This window comes from Macaca fascicularis, chromosome 9 (assembly GCF_037993035.2).
Source record: "Macaca fascicularis isolate 582-1 chromosome 9, T2T-MFA8v1.1".
Taxonomy (NCBI): domain Eukaryota; kingdom Metazoa; phylum Chordata; class Mammalia; order Primates; family Cercopithecidae; genus Macaca; species Macaca fascicularis.
The window spans coordinates 80,463,613-80,478,088 of NC_088383.1; the positions used below are offsets into that span (position 1 = coordinate 80,463,613).

The following is a 14,476-nucleotide window of genomic DNA, read 5'->3' on the forward strand; positions in this document are numbered from 1 at the left end:
TTCTTGTTTTAGGTCACAAGATATTAAGGGTACCATTTGACCTTCAATCTGGATATTCAATCCTAGATATTCTGTTCTACCATAGTTCCGGCCTTATTATGTTGTGAGAACTTTTGCAAGTCACTTACCATAGATTTTCTGTTCCTAATTTGGAAATAGGATATAAACTCACAGCTATGTCTCAGAGCACATTTAGTAGGTGTGCTTATTCGTAGAGCTTAATTCAAACAGAATTAAAGAAAAAAGAATAACTCAGGAACATTTTGCAGGTCCACTGACACACTTCTATGCATGCTATAGGTGAAAACTGAATTCATCTCAAGCTTAGTATAACTTAGAGCCAGAGTACCAGCCTGGGAAACAAGTGGACTGTCTTTTAGTTGGGTTTTCAAAGACAATGCCTGGTTCAAGATAGCAGTGAAGCAGTGAGGAAGGGTCTGTTTCATGTTTGCTCCATATACATCGTTTGTTAAAGTCCAGAAATCATATCTGGCAGGGGGAGGAGGGGGTTCAAGGACTTCTCTGGTATTGTGCTGCTGTAAGCACTTAAATACCTGGCCTGCCTTCTCTCTGAGCAGTATATTCATGCTGTTCAAAGCCTATTTTCTAGACTTATAAGTTTTAACTGTCTGGTTACTGCATTTGTAAGTATCAAGCCACATGTTTCATAAAACAAGTACTGGACCCTATTTTTAAGTAGCCCTTTATTAGCTATATAATATTGAACAAGTTCTGTTAACTGTAAGGCTCAGTTTTCTCAGCTGTGGTATTAAAATGATAACGTTTGCCTCTCAGGTTTTATTGTTAAGATTAAATGAGAAAATGAATGTGGAATAACCTGGCACCGTTTTTGTTAATAAATTATATTAAGATCTTAATTAAAAATGATTACCTCACTTTTATGTTCTCAAAGAGAAGAATTTCAAAGATCCTGATTTGAATCTGGATATTTCTAATATTTGAACTTTCTAAAAATAAGCTTTCAGCCAAATCTTATTCTTTATGGCTTCATTAGTTGTTCACCATCTTTATTGAAATTTCTGGCTCAAATACTTCTTATGACAGTTTTCATGAATTGGGCATGCAGCTCTGGGAATCAGAGCTATGTCACCAAGTCATCTGGGGGTTGAATAAGTACAATGATATTGATAGTGTCACTTTAATTCATGACCCACTTGCTGATTTGCTGTATGATTTTCTGCTGTTATTAGCATCATTGACATCTTAGGAGCAGAGGAATGCCTGCTCTCAAGCTTCCTAGTAGAAAGAATGATTGAGGCGGTAATATGATTTACCCCATGTGATTCTATTATTATTGAGTCATAGGAAGTCCTTATATAAACTTGAGCAATTATGATTATTCCCTGTGATAATCATTATGATTCGGATTCAACCATAAGGCATCAAATATTTAGATACTTGACGCTTGCTGGCCTGGGTAGCTTTCTAGATAGTGATCTAATAGAAACTTGCTTCTTAGAAAATAGATGAACAACTAAGGCTCAGGGTTGTGTGTCCTCTGACAGCAATACACTGTATGCTTAAGATTTATGTGCCCACAGTGTCCTATTTGGCTACATTTTTCATCATACCCTTTAGTACATTATAGACATATTTTTTCCTTTTACTTTAGCATATATTTTTGCATTCTGCAACTTAAATTTGTCAAACTGTATTTCAATTATTGTAGTGAGGTCAAATATTCACCTAGACCTCTTAATTTTATCCTATGGAATAATTCATATTCTTTTTGTGTTTGTTTGTCTTTTGACGGAATCTTGCTCTGTTGCCCAGGCTGGAGTGCAGTGGTGCAATCTCTGCTCACTGCAACCTCCACCTCCCGGGTTCAAGCAATTCTCTTGCCTCAGCTTCCTGAGTAGCTGGGACTACAGGCATCTGCCATCACACCTGGCTAATTTTTGTATTTTTTAGTAGAGACAAGGTTTCACCATATTGGCCAGGCTGGTCTTGAACTCCTGACCTCGTGATTCACCTGCCTCTCATATTCTTAACATGTTGGAAAAGGGAAAAATGGTTTATCAAACATAAAGGGATTTATATTCTGTTTTGGGAAAAAAGTCATTTGGATTTTGATAAGAATTGCATTGAATCACTTTGGATAACATGAACATTTTCCTGCCTCAGCCTCCCGAGTAGCTGGGACTACAGGCACCTGCCACCACGCCTGGCTAATTTTTTGTGTATTTTTAGTATGTTTTCAGTTTAAGCATCAATTCATAAAAACTGAAAATTCAAAGGATTTACAAAAATTACCAATTTTAGTTACTTCTCATCTTCATTTTAAAGGTCAAGGAATTTAAGCTTAGGAAAATTCTGAGATTTGCCTAACAAAAAACAACTAATTTAGTTAGGATACCCAAGTATCTTAACTTCAAGTTCCATTAATATTCCACCATAACACAAACCTACCAGCTTTCTGACGATGTAAGAAATATCTTCCCAGTTTTTCCTCAGATGCTTTATACTTATTCCCCTCTTCTGCCTGACACATCCCAGGAAATTTTTTCACGTCTAACCACTCAACTTCAGCCTCAAATCATATAACTCTATGGAATATCTATCATCTCCATCTAATATTCTTACCCTTTATCTCCCTTGAAGGCAAGGATTGTGTTTTATTTCCTTCAAGATTCCCAGTATCTACCATAATAGTTTGTGTCTACATACAGTCATGCCCCACATGACAATGTTTCATTCAGTGATGGACTGCATATAGGACAATGGTCCCTTAAGAAGGTTATAATAGAACCGAAAAATTCCTATCACCTAATGACATTGTATTATTTGTTCTCACTTCACTATAAAGAACTACCTGAGACTGGGTAATTTATAAATAAAAGAGTTTTGATTGGCACACAGTTCCACAGGTTGTACAGGAAGCATGGCTGGAGGGGCCTCAGGAAACTTACAATCATGGCAGAAGGTGAAGGAAAAGCAGGCACATCTACAGGGCAGGAGGTAGAAGAAGAGAGCCGAGGAGGAGATGCTATACACTTTTAAATAGATCTTGTGAAAACTCACTCACTGTCATGAGAAGAGCAAGGAGGAAGTCTGCCCCAATAATCCAATCACCTCCCACCAGGTCCCTCCCTCAACACTGGGGATTATAATTCAACATGAGATTTTGTCGGGAACACAAATCCAAACTATATCAGATGCCATAGCTATCTTAACATTGTGACACAGCACCTTACCTTTTCTATGTTTAAATATGTTTAGATACACAAATATTACCACTGTGTTACAGTTGCCTATAGTATTCAGTACAGTAACATGCCATACATGTTTGTAGCTTAGGAGCAATGGGTTTTACCATATAGCCTATGTGTGTAGTAGGTTATACCATCTAGGTTTGTTTGAGTATACTCTATGATATTTGCTCAGTGACAAATTCACATAATGCCACATTTCTCAGGATGTGTCCTGATTGTTAAGCACCACGACTGTATATGTAAGATAATCGAATATGTTAGTTGAGTCAACTTGAGTTGAGTTGATCAAACAAACTTAGATTAGCACGGGATATCTTTAGATAATCTCATTATGAATAAAAGATAAAAACAATTTCAGCAGAATGAAAGCAGCTTGTTAAATTCTGGTATTAAGATGACAAACAAATGATAGAACTTCTTTTTTTAAGGCTAAATATTATTTCACTGTGTGTACATGTTTGTGTGTATATATGTTGAGAGACAGAGCTCACATTTTCTTTATTCATTCATCCAATGATAGACACCTAGGTTGCTTCCATCTCTTAGCTATTGTGAACATGAAAATGCAGATATCTCTTAGGCATATTGATTTGAATTTTTTTTATTTTTATTTTTTTTGTTTTTTTTTAGACAGAGTCTTGTTCTGTCACCCAGGCTGCAGTGCAGTGGCATGATCCTATTGGCTCACTGCAACCTCTGCCTCCCAGGTTCAAATGATTCCCTTGCCTCAGCCTCCCGAGTAGCTGGGATTACAGGCACACAAAACCACACTCTGCTAATTTTTGGATTTTTAGTAGAGACAGGGTTTCACCATGTTGGCCAGGCTGGTCTTGAATTGCTGACCACAGGTGATCCAGTCACCTTGGCCTCCCAAAGTGTTGGGATTACAGGCATGAGCCACCACACCCAGACCTTTTTGTATATTGTTTTCACCACAAAAATATGATAACATAAGTGAGGAGATAGATTTGCTAATTAGAATTTAATCATTTCATAAGGTAAACATATACTGTTATAAACGTCACAGTACATTACATAAATATATAATATATACAATTATTATCAATTAAAAATTAAAAAAACAAATTTTAAAAAGTCTGCAAATGAGATTTTATTTTCATGCATTTTCTGATATCTTCTTCCAGTAGTCTGGTTAAGAGTAAAATGTCTTCCCTCTTTTGTCTCGTAAACATAATGTTATCATAATGTTATTATATGGAATATGACTTTCAGTTTATATACTTATTTGCAAGTAAATTTAGTTTTTAACTTGGCTTATGGGAAATTTAAATATAGTCATTCTTGGGCCTTCCCTTACTCCTGCTGCCTATGTTGGGCCAAGTGAGCCAAAATTCTTGAGCAGTCGTTCTCAAATGGGTGATTCCTAAGCCCTCAAACTTCCAGGGGATATTTGGTAATGTCTGGAAACATGTTTAATTATATCTCATGACTTGAGAGGGTCCTAATGTGTGTGGTAGATAGAAGCTAGGGTTGGTGCTAAACTTCTTACAATACACAAACCAGATTCTCAAAACTGGAGTTATTCAGATCAAGACGTCAACAATGCTAAGACTGAGAAACCCTTCTCTTGAGGCTAAGTCTGTCTCTGGAGGCTTGGGCTGCATCAAAACATCAGGAAACCTCACTGATCACTGTCATTTACCCGCACTCGTTACCAATGAGACATCTATTGTCCCAGCCCACGTAACCCTTTCAGGTCTACCACTGTTTCCGTGACAAGTTTGTGGCACGGGGCTGTGCTGAGACTTGAAACACTGGTCTGGGTTTACTGGATGACATTTTTTCTGAAGTCTTTTCATAATCCATATTGGATTGTAAAGGAGTAGGACAAGTTGCTACTGATTATGGAATCATAAATGTTTTAGTTCTCCACATCTGAGAATCTCTTCTGAGCTTATAGAAAACCTTTCTGTACACAAAATCTCATCTCTAGTTTCCATAGGATTTTTTTTTTTAATTCAGGAATCTTTGCACATACTTTTCTTTAGCATAGGAATTATTGATTCAATACTTACTAAAGACAGAAAGCAAAGGAGTAAACATTCTCCACAGCTCAAAAATGGTCCCATGGTTTTCACGTGAAATTGATCAATAACAAAAGGTTGCCAGTAATTAAATTATTTGTTCCTTTATTCAGCTAGGAAATAGAAAAATTGAGCACATACTATGTGCCATTTCATGTCCTCAGAGTGGAAAATGAGACAAACAACATCCGTATTTTCATGTAAGTTACATTCTTACAGGGGTAAGACCAAAAATATATCCCACCTGCCAAAAAAAAAAAAAACCCACTTGCCAAAAATAATGAAAACAATGAAGAAAAAATATAATTTTAGGTGAAAATCATGAAAAAGGACCTAAAGAAAATATATAGACTAATATAAGAAATAAATGCAATGGGAAAAATGGTTAACTTTAGTTAGACTGGCCAGGGGAGACTTCTCTGAGTAGAGAGCATCTGAGCTCCCATGCCGAGAAAGATCCAGTCTGCAAGAAGGAGTAAATAGAAAGACACAAAGAGCCTTAAAACTGACTTGGAAACTGCTGACAAGTGGGACATGTTTGAGGAGAAAAAGGGTCCGTGTAACAGTAATGTCACTAGTTTCTCGAACATTTATAAGGTAGAGTGCCAGTCTCATGGTCAAAGGTGTGGGGCAGGAACTTTAGTATGTGTTCGTGTGTATGTGTTCGTGTGTGTGTGTTCAACAAGGGACATGTCTTAATTTTCTTTAATTTGGCATTGGGTCATTGATATATTTTTATTTTTTAAATGTATTTTAATTCTGAACTCTCCATTTTGACATTGCAAAATCATCCTACGTTACCACCTCAGCTAGAATGAAATCACTGAACATGTGACATTAGCCTCCTGCTTGAGGTGGACATTCATAGCGTGTTTCCTAAGAGATTCTCTGAGTGTGAGACCACTCCTGACATGACTATGGCAGTTATTTGATTGCAGTAAGTCAGTGAAAGCTAGCCAGTGAATGATATTTATAATAAATCATGTGTATGATTTAGATCAAACACAATTCTGAGAAGAAACCAAGCATGACTCCTGTTTTCCACAGTATTTGTAATTCTTTTTATTTCTTCTTTATTTTCTTCCTGTTTCTTCTTTGAAATTTAGCAACTGCAAGTTTCTTTTTTGTATTTTAATATTAAATATTTATAAAGTCCGTGCAAGTGAATTTTTAGTTGTAATAAGGCCACCTGTTTCATTAGGGATGCTGAAGGAATTAATGAGATAATGTCAATAGAAAGGATTGAACCCCTTATGGAAAAAAGGATATATATTTGTATATATACATACACACACACACATATATATGAAATTTATTGTGACCCTGAAGTGTTAATGTTTTACTACTATGTCATTGCTGCCCTGGCTTCTCTGTAAACACCTCAGCCTGAATGTTTTCAACTTCAACTTCTATACTTGTTTTTGGCCTCTTTTGCATGAATCAAGTGAGATAACAGCAGTAATGATAATCTATAATAATCATGAACAATATTAATAATTTAGTTTTAATATTAATAAACAACATTAATAATTTAATATTTCCTAGTCACTGAATAATGTCCATCATCTTGTTTTATCTTTACAATAACCCTAAAAATTAGGTAGTATTTATGCTATTTTACAGGTGAAGAAACTAAACCTATTCCAAATCACTTTTGAGCTGCCTAAGGAAGACTCCATAATAAGCCAGAGGTAAAATAGGAAAATAGGAAATACATTTTCACAATTCTGACATGAGAAATAACATTAATATCTGCCTTGATTAACACTTTTTCTGAAAACAAAATGGGCTCCCTTCATCTTGGTCTGATTTAGAGACAGCCCGGCTTAAAGAAGACAAAGTATTTCTATCATCCCTGAGAATCATGCTAGAGTGAATCTTTGCTGAGACCAGTTTAAGAGATAATTTCACTCTTAGACATGATTAAAGTCCAATTAAAAGAGATCTCTTACATGGAGTTTAGAAGAAGCAGTGCATGGGGAATTATATCAAACACTGTTTAGAATAATGACATTAGATAATCAAACTCAGATAACTGTAACTAGAGATAACTAGTAAAAGTACCATGTCAACCCAAAATAATGTCTGTGTAGAATCCAAAGTACAGAAACATTGGTGGCTTATCCAAAGTCCCAATTCAAAAATAAATTTGGATTAAAATGGATTAAAATTATTAAATTTGGAATAAAAGTGATTAAAATTTGGATAAATTTATATAAATATTTAATAAAAATATAAAGGGGTATATTGGGATGAGGTACAGAATAGTGGAGAAAGAAGAGGAAAAGCAACGAACAGAAATAAACTTTTGCCACAACCCAGCTATGTCTATGGGCTAAGCTCTTACCCAAAGCATCTTAGTACAATTGAGCCTCACAACAACCTTTGGAATTAGGTATTATTATCCAAATTTTATTCAGAGGGAACCAAACTTTAAAAGAGAACACATGTTGCCCAAGGTCCCATAATCACTCATTAGAGGACCAGAACTCAGATTCGGGTCTGGATTACTCAATATTATAGGACCTTTCTAATATATAACACTGCCTCTAAGATGGTTAATCTTTCACAGAATGAAAATTGATTAGAAACATACATACACACATACACACACACACACACACACACACACAACAAAACTTGCAGATGTTTACCAGAGAGGTAGAAGCAGACTATTTTAAGAATGCATGATCTAGGGTACTCTATCATCCCTCCTCTCCCCCTTTCTTTTCTTTTTTTTTTTTGTTTGTTTGAAATGGAGTTTTGCTCTTGTTGCCCAGGCTGGAGTGCAATGGCACGATCTCAGCTCACTGCAGCCTCTGCCTCCTGGGTTCAAGCGATTCTCTTGCCTCAACCTCCCGAGTAGCTGGGATTACAGGCACGTGCCACCACTCCCGGCTAATTTTGTATTTTTAGTAGGGACAGGGTTTCTCCATTTTGGTCAGGCTGGTTTCACACTCCTGACCTCAGATGGTCCACCCACCTTGGCCTCCCAAAGTGCTGGGATATTTGCTGTTTCTATTATTTGTCTGTGGTACTGGAGGAGTTAATGTATTGCCCTCAAAATTATAAGAGTACTCCTATCTCTTTCCTAGTTTCCACTTAAATTGTAGCATTTTGTATTTAACTATTTATTTTCACAATACCATCCAACACCATGCCTTACAGAATGTGAAATGCTGTCAGCAAGTGTTTTGAACACTCCCCCACTGATTTTGTTCATGAAAAGAAGAGGTCAGTTTTTGTAGCTTTGCAAGAAAACTATTAGTCCCATGTTAAACACAAAGAAAAGCACAGAAGTATGTGGGCGTAAATGGTAGGCTTATCTCTTCCTACAGCATCCCCAACAAAAATGGCACTTGTGACTTCCGATAGCAGCAATGGTTCTTAGTTTGTTACTTTATTTTGGGGGCTGAATAAACTATTGGAGTGGATGATGAAGTTATTTGTCATTTAATGATAGGATCTAACCCAAATAATAAACACGAGACATTTATAAGAGACAGATCACAGTGGGGACACCAGACAACCTTCAGTTGCAAAACAACAGGGCACGAGAAAGAGAATTTGATTAACTGAATTTGTTCAAATGTTGATATAACAATGAGGGAAATTGCAAAGATGCTTCCTCAAGAATACTGTGAAAAGAATATACAAAATGGCTAATAATGAGATATATGATTGTATAGAAATTATACAGTGATGAACTCATGCTATTAATACCTAAGAAGAAAGAATAAATTGTCCTAAGATAATAGCTGCATGTAGTTGCAGCAAAGAAGGATTGCAAAGAGATCAACATATAGATTAAAAATAGCACATTGAAGGCTTTGGTGAGAGGGGAAATGTTAATATCTGATAGGAATTGGTTGAAATAAATGCAAAATGCTCCTCTGCAAAGGGATGGGTAGTGCTCAGTGCAAGTGTGTGAGAACAAAGAAAGTGCTGGTTAAAGATCTATGAGATGTGAAAGAATCTGAAGCCATTAATGAATAGGAAATTGGTAGTTTTGCTCTATAATATGAGCTAATCATCAAATGTCCCCATCTCTGGAGTGCTCCCAAGAGATGAAAGGCTCTTGGCAACCCTGAAAATAAACAGAATGTCTGTGTGTAAAGCAAGATTTAAGGCAAATCAGAGCTAGTCTAAGGAGACAGGATCTGCCCCTTTCCAGTCTTCAACAACCGTATGTGCATGAAAGATACAGAGCCAAGGACATCTTCTACTTCATTTTTGGTTGTTTTCTATGAAACCTAAACACTTATTTTCTGGGTTTGTCACCAGGATTTTCTAGCAAAGGAATCATACAGAGTGGAATAATGGACATTGGAGACTCAGAAGCAGGGAGGATGGGAGAGAGGTCAGGAATAAAAAAACTACATATTGGGTACAGTGTACACTACTTGGATGAAGGACCCACTAAAATCTCAGACTTCACATCTATGCAATTCATCTGTGTAACCAAAACCCACTTGTATCCCCAAAGCTATTGAAATAAAAAAAAATATTGAGACCTTGTGCACTAAAACAAATACTAGGCTAATTCTTGTTAAGTACTTTGGCCTGTATTAGCAAAAATGACAAGGAGAGACATGTCCTGGCCTCACAGAATAGACAGTTCAACCATTAGCTGCCTAATTCAGCAATGATATATTAAAGTATGATGATCATGATGGCAGTTAAAGTAGAGGGGGCTAGGAAACACTTGGCAGAGAATCCAGCCCAGTCTAGAGGATTCCTGAGCAAGACACCTCCCTGAGAAAGAGGTATTTAAGCTGAAATTGAAAGAAGCGATGGAAGTTAGCTAACTCTTTATAAAAGACACTGAATTTCAAGTTGAATTATTTATTAAGTCCCTAAAATTTTAATTTCTTGATAATTTCTCGTGGCATTTTGATGATATATGATTTTAATGATAATTATCTGATGCATTTATCAACTGTAAGCATCTTAGTTTGCAGTAACCACATAGTGGGTAGCCAAATTGCTATTCGCTGAAATAAAATTTTCCTTGTGATCATTTTTTTGCTTTCTTTTTCTCTCATAATTTATTGGAATATAATTCATATACCATAAAAACTCACCATTTTAAAGGATAAAACTCAGTGTTTTTTAGTAGATTCAGAAGGGTTTGTGATCATTCCTACTATCTAACTGCAGAATATTGTTATCATCTCAAAGAGAAACCACATACCCATCAGCTGTCATTGCCCATTTCCCCTTTCCCCTAGCACCTAGAACCACTAATTAAATCTCTCTCTATATAGATTGGCCTGTTGTAGACTCTTCATGTAAATGGGATCACACAATATATGGCATTTTGTGGCTGGCTCCCTTCACTTAGGATGTTGTTTTCAAGGTTCACCTGTGTTGTGGTGTGTATCAGTACTTTGCTCCTTTTTGTGGCCAAATTATATTCCATTGTACACATGTACATATCTTGTTTATCCATTCATGAGTAGGTATACATTTGGTTTCCATTTGTTAGCTATCATGACTGATGCTCCTGTGAACATTTGTGTATACATATTTGTGTGGAGGTATGCCTTTGTTTCTCTTGAATATACAACTGGGAGTGAAATTGCTGGGTCATATGGTAACACTAGGATTACCCTTTTAAAGTACTGCCATGTTGTTTTCCAAAGAAGAAATGCTTTTACATTCCCACTGGCAATGTTTTTGCTTTCTTTCTATAGACCCCAGAGGAACTGGAGGATGTTTCTGACCTTGAAGAGGAGCATGAGGTCCGCAGTCACACCAGCATTCAGACTGAAGGGAAAACTGATAGGGTATGTCACTTCCCCTAGTGGGAGAAGCATGTACTGTGTCATTGAAGGCTGTGCCCTCCCTTTTCAATCTAGGCAGCCTCTAACAGGTGGGACTCCTGGATCTGGAGCTAGTTCTGTGAAGCACATGGAGAAAAGCCTTAGCATTAAGGGAAACCACATGAGAGGAATTATTTTCCTCTATCTTGAGAGCTCACAGTAAGTCCATTTCAGGTCATGTACTGAATCACTCCATACTGCTTTTGATCTTTATAGGAGTCATGGGAATATAAAAGTGAAATATGTACGTCTTTGCTTAGAGTAGAAAAAAGAAACGAAGAAGTTGTAAATATACTCCGAAATTCTAGTGGAAAAGAAAACTCATCTGAGTCAATGATCTACTTTTCTTTCTCAACAATAACTTCTCCTGTGCCTGCCCCCCAAAACATACACACACACACCACCAACACCACCACCCCTACCACCTCCACCACCACCATGACCACTACCATCACACACAACTCCAAATATGTTCATTCTGATTTCTGAATTACTCTGAGATATTGTACTTTACTTTACTCCCACCCAGTGCCTGGGTATCTGTGAAAGTTTGGCATCCTAGCCACTTACAGCTTGCAACTGCAGACCAAACTATAAACCTTGGATCTGAAACCCACGTAGTACAGCATGATGCCTAAGGATTCCTGGGAATGCATGTGAATCTGCCACCTCTTTCTGGGGTGTTACTTGGGAAAGTCAGTTAGCTTCTCTGTACCTCAGTTCCTTCATTTGTAAAGCAGAGATGCTAATAGTATCCTTCATATGAGGATTACGGTGGGAATTAACTGAGTCAAGTAACAGGGCACTTATATAGTACCTAGTTCATACTAACTTCTCAATAACTGTTAGTTACTATTATTCATAGTAGTAGTAGCAGCAACAATAGTATGATTATCATGATCATCATTGTTAGTATTATTATTAGGCTAGTTAAATTCAGTGACATAAAATTTGGAGATAGAAGCAAATTCCTAACCTTTCCCTCTGTTTTCTGGTCTCTCATGGATCTATCTGATGTTGAAAAACTTACATTGAAAGGCTGGCGCACACTCTGTTTTTGTAGACATACTGTTATACAAGCGCCTCAGAAACATTTTAAGCAGAGACTTGTTTGGTAAACTCCATGTCACAAATGCATGTTAGTGCACATTTCCTTTAATAAAAACATTGATATTCCCTTACATGTTTTGATATTCTATTCTACTCTATGGCTTGTGGACATTGACTTGAAAAAAAAAAAACAAAAAAACTTTAAGCTTTACCAAATTTTACCTATAATCCTTTGGATTTCTATTTCCTAAGAATGGAAAGTAAGTGAATACACTGAAAAATATCTAATTTTAAACAGATGCAGAAAGTTAGATTCTGTTTCTACTATTCTTTTGGATTGCCTTTTCAAAAATCCCAAAACATATTATGTAAAATATTTTGCTTCTATTTATCTACTTTCATACATGTGAAATGAATGTTTATAAAGCTATCTCGTTAGAACTTAGCTATATCTTTTTATTAACAATAATATCTTGCATTTACATATTTGTTTTTACAGTGTGCTAAGTATTTTCTCATTTACTATAAAATGCAGAAAATATGGTGAAACATAATATGGGAAAAGATAAATTTGGGAAAGTTCCATGTTTTCAGACGTTCAGATTGCCTAGAAATAATATTTATCAGCCAAGAAAATAAAACCTATGTTTTATCAGAAACATTGTTTATCTCAAATTTTGGTAATAGGAATATTTCATTTTAGTGCAGAAAAAAAAAGTTCTCCAAGTAGACACCATTAACCATTATTACATAGCCAGATAGATAGTATTTGGTGATATATTGGGAAATGCTACTTTCTTGAGTTTCTTACGGATTATTCGGGGTATTTGTCAGCCCTCTAGTAGCCAATTTGTGTTAAAAACCGTCTAGGGTCACACAGCATCTGGATTTGGTTTCCTTCAAATCTAGTTGGCATCATTGTTAGAGATCACATCTTATGAATGGAAATTGAATTGGAAACACATTTTGCTAAAGGTAAGCTTTGCTCATGCTTTCAGGGAAGTGGGTGCATGGTTCACTCAGGCTGATGTCACTGAAGGTGAAGTGTAGGTGTCAAGGCTTACAAAGTAATTGACCAAAGGAAATTTTATTAAAATTAAGGCTCTTTTTAGAATGCCAGAATTAGGATAAACACACCTCAGTTTTTATTCTGGCTTAGAACTTATAGACGATGAAGGCTTGGTTAGAAAACCAAACTTATTCATTTGAAAAATGAGATGAATAATACCATAGTTTCTCACAGCATCATTGGTAACTTCAAATAAGATAATGCATATGGAAGTGTTTCAAAAACTTCCACATTATATGATAAGATGATAAACTTATTATTACTACTATTTTCATTTGTATTTTTGTTCTTGGTCCAAAGTATAGGCCAGGCCAGCTAGATGACTGGCTGCCCATTATAGGTTACAAACTTGATTATCTCTGTGGTTCTGAATCTTAAGGATCTTTCATAGAAGCCACTGCTCCTAATGTTGTGGAAATTACCCTGAAACTGCTCTGCATCTTGTATTAGTGTTCTGCTGTGCACAGTTCTCGGACAATCCAGTTCATTCGGAATATGCCGCTGGGTGAAAACCTCACCACTGTTTAGTGACAAGATAGATCGTGACCACGAAATTGTGAAATCTACTGGTGGCAACATTATATTCAACCTGGCTATTCTCTGCTCTTACAAATCTCCTCTGCATGAATCCTAAATAATTTGGATTTTATTCACTTCCTGCATTGGGGCTCCCTAGCAACTGCTATGTGGAATCCGTCTGATAACTGCTTAGTGATAATACATATACAACTTCATATGAAGCATGACCCCCACACAGAGCGACTCTTGACCAATAGCCCTATTCTATTTCTAAGATAGACAATCGGAAATGCATTTTCCACGGAACCTGAAAGGGTCCCCAGGAGGATCAAGTGTAACCATGTTGATACTGTGTCTTTAGACTGGCTCTCCTTTCTTTCCTGATTCGTTCTTTCCAGGCTCCCAATTCTGTTTTCTAATATCTATTTCCCAAACAAACTACCTTCCAATCTCAGACTCTGCTTTTTGGAAGAAAATAATAGAAGAAAATTACTCCACATATACCATTTACTTAAATTTCACATTAACTTTGCTATATTAATATTATTCCAGTTTTACTAATAAGATCACTAAGGCTCAGATTTATGTAACTTGTCTGTTAAGAGGATTATGTCTTCAGACTCGGAGACCTTCTGTGATTGCCACATGTCAATTTACTTAGGAAATAAAGTTAGGAAAAGTCCTTTACTAAGCAACAGATAGACTGCCACCAGAGCAATAAACCTGATGTGTCAT

At 36.3% G+C, this 14,476-nt stretch overlaps 1 protein-coding gene across 3 annotated transcripts in view; it reads left to right on the forward strand.

Annotated features, from left to right (window-relative positions):
• Positions 1 to 14,476, forward strand: part of CTNNA3 (catenin alpha 3) — a 1,764,647-nt gene that overhangs the window by 1,568,759 nt on the left and 181,412 nt on the right. For all 3 annotated transcript variants that reach the window (XM_065521050.2, XM_005565734.5, XM_065521052.2), the window contains one exon: positions 10,975 to 11,067. In XM_065521050.2, coding sequence (XP_065377122.1) covers positions 10,975 to 11,067 — 93 coding nt within the window. The remainder of the gene's footprint in view (positions 1 to 10,974; positions 11,068 to 14,476) is intronic.